The 5,708-nt window shown below is 41.9% G+C and overlaps 1 protein-coding gene across 1 annotated transcript; it reads right to left on the bottom strand.

Moving 5' to 3' along the window:
- Nucleotides 1–3,473: 3,473 nt before the first annotated feature.
- nkx2.2b (NK2 homeobox 2b) lies at nt 3,474–5,423 on the bottom strand. The gene is made up of 2 exons (XM_047574009.1): nt 4,725–5,423; nt 3,474–4,414 (listed from the first exon to the last, which is right to left on the bottom strand). The coding sequence occupies exons 1-2, from the start codon at nt 5,344–5,346 to the stop codon at nt 3,882–3,884; spliced, it is 1,155 nt and encodes a 384-aa protein (XP_047429965.1). The 5' UTR covers nt 5,347–5,423; the 3' UTR covers nt 3,474–3,881.
- Between the last annotated feature and the right edge of the window lie 285 nt (nt 5,424–5,708).

Raw genomic sequence — 5,708 nt, 5'->3', positions numbered from 1 at the left:
TCCTGGGAGGAGGAAGAGGAGGAAGAAGAGGAAGGAGGATGAAGGATGAAGGATGAAGGAAAAGACAGACGTGGAGGAGGAAGAAGGTGTGTTTGAGGCGCTCTGTCGCTCTGAGATGTGGTCAGTCACAGTGTACCTAATAAAGTGGCCACTTCTTCTTTCTGTTCAGATTCTATCAGTTAAAAGTGAAAGTTTTTTTTCCATTCATGGTTTCACACACCTAATTAACATTTATTTAATTAATTAGTTATTAACATTTATTTAATTATGAACATTTATTTCTTTCATTATTTGATGGTACAGTCACATTAATTAACACATTAATTAACATCTATTCAGTCAAACACACGCTGGATTATAGCAACAATGCTAACTAGCGTCTTCAGTTCCTGGACAGGAAACACAAACATGATGAGACATAGAAGAGACGGTAGATCCAATCAGAGACATCACAGGAGGAGGAGAAGGAGAAGGAGGTGGAGGAGAAGGAGGTGGGAGGAGGTCTGGTCCGGTCTGGTCTGGTCTGGTCCAGATCGGCCGGACTTTAGTTTCTCTGTGTGGGACGTCCCAGTCTCTCCGGCACTAACAGGATGATGTGGTTAACTTGTAGTTCAGTCAGGACGTTTATTACACATTTATAGTAAAATAATCACAACTTCATTACAACACGTTTTAATCTAAACTGTCTTTAGGCCTGAATGTATCAAGATTAACCTCATTTACATGGAATTAGTAGTTATTTGTTATATTATTATAGACACACAGACACACACAGAGAGGGTTCTAGCATTTATTGCAAAACTCTGTCTTTGACCTTTGACCTTCTTTAAAAATAATAAAGAAAAAAAGGAGAAAGACAAAAAGAACGAGGAGGAGGAGGAGGAGGAGGAGGAGGAGGAGGAGGAGGAGGAACCAGAGTCAGAGTCCTGGACCGAGGTTCATTGTTTCTGATTCATCAGAACAACAGACGTTATAAATTCATATAAAACACATAATGTAACAGATATAATCAGAATTAATTAGACATGTAAAGAGAAGTAATTTACAGTCAAGTAGACGGGGAAAAAAAAAGGTAAGAGTTTACGTTTAGAAATGATTTCAGGTCAATTTGACCATGAAACACCAGATAAATGACAGAAACATACGTAAGTTTTTCTTAACGTGTTAGAAACAAGATCAATAAAAAGCTGAAACAAATAATTTATGATTAAAAGTCATTATCATGATTTATAAGAAGCCAAAATAAATAAGTTTGGTCAGTTTGACCTTTATCCTGGATGAACGTGGACATCCACCAAAAACTCATGAATAAATGTAAAAATAAATAAAGAAATAAAATATTAATGTGTTGGAAACAAGTTCGATAAAAAAGTGAAACAAAAACTTGTACATCACGTTTTATAAGCGGAGGAGGGTGAAACTCCTCCGGACCAGTAGGGGGCGACACACAGTCCCTGCTTTAATAATGGCTCCTATAAAACATGAGTGTTGCAACATTTAATTTGTAAAAAAGGAAACAATCTGATCTCGAGTAAATTCTTAGTTTTAGCTCGTGTCGCTTAAATTCTTCGTTTATATCAATAAACAGTGAGTTAATTAAATGAATTAAAGCGACCGGATTTGATTATTGTCGTTTATCATAGTTTATTCTTTTCTGACCACAGAGACTCTTTTACACAATAACTTGTTTCAATGTTTCCAGACTGAAGCAGAGAAGAGTTTTGATCAAGCGTCTGCTGCCACCTGCTGGACGCACGAAGAACTACAGCGGAGTTTATTTCTACTCTGTTTAATTCAAATAAAATAAAATAAAACGAATAGAAATAATAAATAATAACTATTATTAAATGAAATAATTTATAATATAAAAAAATAATTATACTACATTATATTAAATTAAATACCAGATATATTTAAATGAGCAGGAAGAATAGAAATAAGAAAATAGAAGAAAAAAAACTAAGAGGTTAAGAGAAGAAGAAGAAGAAGAGGAGGTGGTGGTGGGAGGTGGAGGTGAAGGTGGGGAGTGGGGGGCTCTTAGTGTTTTCCCGATGAATCATGGAACATTAAAGCAGCCAAAACATCAATACCCATAATGCATCATGGTCACAAGACTGACTCTGGTTCTTCCTCCTTCATTGACCCACTGTTGTCCTCCTCCTCCTCCTCCTCCTCCTCTTCTTCCTCCTCTTCTTCCTCCTCTTGTTCCTCCTCCTCTTCTTCCTCCTCCTCCTCATCCTCCTCCTCCTCCTCTTCTTCCTCCTCTTCCTCCTCCTCCTCCTCCTCTTCTTCTTCTTCTTCCTCCTCGTCTTCTAACTTAAAGCTGAAACATCTTCTGTCCCTAACAGCTCAAACCAATGTTTTCATTACCGTCTTTGAAGGGAGGCCTAGCTTAGCTTAGCTTATCTTAGCTTAGCCTTTCTTAGTTTAGCATAAAGACTGGAACTGTGATAATCTGTTGTTTTATTTACACTAGCTTCCTAGTCTCCCAGCTAATAGGTGCTCTTCCTAGCCTGACAGCTAATGGTAGCTCTCCCTAACCTCCAAGCTAATAGTAGCACTTCCTAGCAAGTGGTAACTGTTCATGACTTCTTAGCTAATGGTAGCTATTTTTAGCTTTCTAGTCTCCCAGCTAACAGTAACTCCTCCTAGCCTCCCAGCTAATATTAGCACTTCCTAGCCTCCCAGCTAATATTAGCACTTCCTAGCCTCCCAGCTAATATTAGCTCCTCCTAGCCTCCCAGCTAACACTATCTCCAGGCTCGCTGTGTCCCCTGGTTTCAGGTCTTTATGCTAAGCTAAGCTAACTGCCTGTCTAGACATTAGAAGTGTTTGAGCTTCTCTTTTTATATTATAAAGTGAATAAAGTGACACAGTCGTGTGATGTCATCAGGACTAAACTCTGAGATCAGACTCTTTATCTTCACATCCGATCAAACCTCCGGAGGATTTAAAGCTTTAATTTATTTTAAAGAACTAAAACTGTTCGTCTCACTGATTCCTGCAGTTTACAACTGAATAATTTCTTCTCTTTTCAGATTTGTTTCATTTCAGAAGCGTGAGTCAGCGATAATAATATAACATGTCAGAGGAACGCGGATTAAAATCTTCTTTCTGTCCTTTTTAATTGTGTTGTGACCCATCACGTTTATCTGGCGGACCCCCGCGGGGCCCTAATCCCCAGTTTGAGAACCGCTGACTTAAATGCAGCTTGTGATCCTCAGGCTGCTCTTTATGATTCAAAAAAGAAAAAGAAATAATAATCTTAATAAACTCACCACAGCGTGAAATGTATTTAAATAGAAATCATTTCCTGAAATAAACCAAACTCCATTCAATAAACTGAACATTTAAGGATGATGATAAATGTCCTTTTAGTTCAGACACATTTGTTCTCATCACGTCACCAGAGGTTTGTTCTGCTTTTACGAGTCATTGAGATAAAACATGGAGACATTTATTTATTTCTTGGTGAATTCTTTCAACATGAAGCATCTGCTCCAGCTTTTATTTCCCATAAACATAAATATTTCACAGTTTATTCCAAATCAGCTCATAAATAGTTTTATAAAACACATCAACAAGAACAAAATGAAATGTCACGAAGCAGCAGGAAAACATTTGGTTTGATTTCTCTTTAGTTTTAGACGAGTTGCGCGTCAGGATGAGAACAAAAAACCTCCTGTTCTCTGGAGATTAAAACGTTTCTTTTTTTTTTCTTTTTTAGTTTTTACACAGATGAACCTGGTTCTTAGACTCGGACACTCACCATCTCTGATGCTGAACTCTCCAGATGAGACTTTAAAAACGCTCTTTCTCTGTCTCTTTAATGATCTCAGATCTCAGTGGATTTAAAAAGTCTTCAGCTCGAATCTCGGCCTTCACCAGCTCCAGTGGTACATGTGCGCCAGATGCTGCGGCCCCGGGTGCTGCTGCGCCATCCCCGGGTGCTCCGAGCCGTATGCGGGGTGCAGCAGCGGGGAGTAGGCGCACAGAGGCAGACTCAGGCCGGACCGGAGCGTCGCCTCCAGGTCGCGCACCGTGATCCGGTCGCAGGGCTTCCCGTCCCGGACCAGGACCGGGATGGCGACGCGGCGCGCAACCGGCAGCAGCTGCAGCGCGTCCAGGCTGCGCTCGGTCCGGGCTCTCTTCATCTTGTAGCGGTGGTTCTGGAACCAGATCTTGACCTGGTTCGGGGTGAGGCGGATCAGACCGGCCAGGTGCTCCCGCTCCGGGGCCGACAGGTACCGCTGCTGCCGGAAGCGACGCTCCAGCTCCAGAGTCTGAGCCTTGGAGAACAGGACCCGCCGCTTCCTGCCGCGGCTCGGCTGCTGCTTCTCTGCGTCCGGGGACTCATCCGTGGAGAACTCGGGGGACTTCGGCTCGGACCGGGCCTCCATGGACAGACCGTGCACTGCGGGAACAAGTCAGAAGTAATCTGATTACTCTCCATGAACCTGAACCTCCGTCATAACTCACTTATTTCAACCCCTTAATGGTTCACTTTAAAACCACAGGCAAGTCCATTAAATAAAAAGGACTCAGGGTCTGAGATGATGAGGGAGAAAACTGATTTAAATAATAATATGAGTTGAACTTGTGAAGCGCATGTTGATGTTTTATTGCGTATTTTCTGATTTTACGCGCGAGAAAATGAGAGGAACCGGGCGAGGAAATGTTCTAACATCTGACTCATTTTTTATTTTAAATCAAAGTGTCCTCACATGAGAAACGCAGGTCAGCGGAGGCGCGGCTCCACCTGCCCAGACTCCCTCCGGGAAACTCCATCCTCCGCGTCTTCCCGGAGCCTGGAGCTCCCGCGGAGGCCTCCTCCGTGTCATCCTCCTCGATCTCCTCCGTCCCGGAGCCGCATCTCCCGGTGGAGTCGGGGAGATCCAGGATGTCTCGTACGGAGAATCCCGTTTTTACGCTGGTGCCGAACGACATGACGCAGAGTGGAGAGGAAGAGGAGGACGAGGAACAAGTTCCAGGTTTGTGACCCGCGCTGATTCGGCGGCTGTGGCCGGTTAAAGAGGAGCAGGAACCGGAGGGTTGGGGTCCATGAATCCCGGTAAAGGGAGCGAGGCCGCGAGGAGGAGAGGGTTTAACGCACGAAACATCCACGAGGGAGGACATCCTCTCCCTTTTAACAGCCGCATAAAAAGGACGGAGGCGGGTCCCGAGAGTCAAGTGGTCGAGGGGGTGAAAAAAAAACGGAGCAGCTTTAAGATGTCGGAGGTTCAGGAGGAGATGAATGTTTAATGATGGAGGATTAGAAAGAAAGAAAGAAAGAGACGAGCCACTGATCCGCTGTTTACCCAACAAATAAAACCCAAACACCGTCATGGGACCAGAGACCAGAGCTGAGGATTTAAACAGATTACATGTGAAACGTCTGTAACATGAACAGAAAAATAAATAAAGAAAAAATAACTGACTAAAAGACTGGAGAACAACATTTTTATTTGCGCAATTTTCTAAATAAAATGTTTAGTTTTATCTAACGTTTCAAATGGAAATAAATCTACAAAATAAATTAAATCAAATAGACATTATTTCAATTATATTTTCTAAAATTGAGTCCGGTTCTCTGGAATTTGTATTTATTTATTTATTATTTGCTTGTTTGTTTATAATCTTAATTTTAAGAAGAAGGATCAAATAAAATAAGATTTGAAAAATTAATTAAAATATAAGTATTATCTAAA

The sequence above is a fragment of the Mugil cephalus genome, chromosome 21 (genome assembly GCF_022458985.1).
Source record: "Mugil cephalus isolate CIBA_MC_2020 chromosome 21, CIBA_Mcephalus_1.1, whole genome shotgun sequence".
Lineage (NCBI taxonomy): Eukaryota > Metazoa > Chordata > Actinopteri > Mugiliformes > Mugilidae > Mugil > Mugil cephalus.
The sequence above is the reverse complement of the archived record's forward strand: the minus strand, read 5'-3'. Positions and strand labels throughout refer to the sequence as shown.

Excerpts from the sequence above, each read along its gene's own strand:
- nkx2.2b (XM_047574009.1), bottom strand. The coding sequence starts at position 5,346 with ATGACGGTGTTTGGGTTTTATTTGTTGGGTAAACAGCGGATCAGTGGC. Across the intron at positions 4,415-4,724 it reads CGCTGACCTGCGTTTCTCAT|TGCACGGTCTGTCCATGGAG; the intron begins GTGAGGACACTT and ends TTGTTCCCGCAG.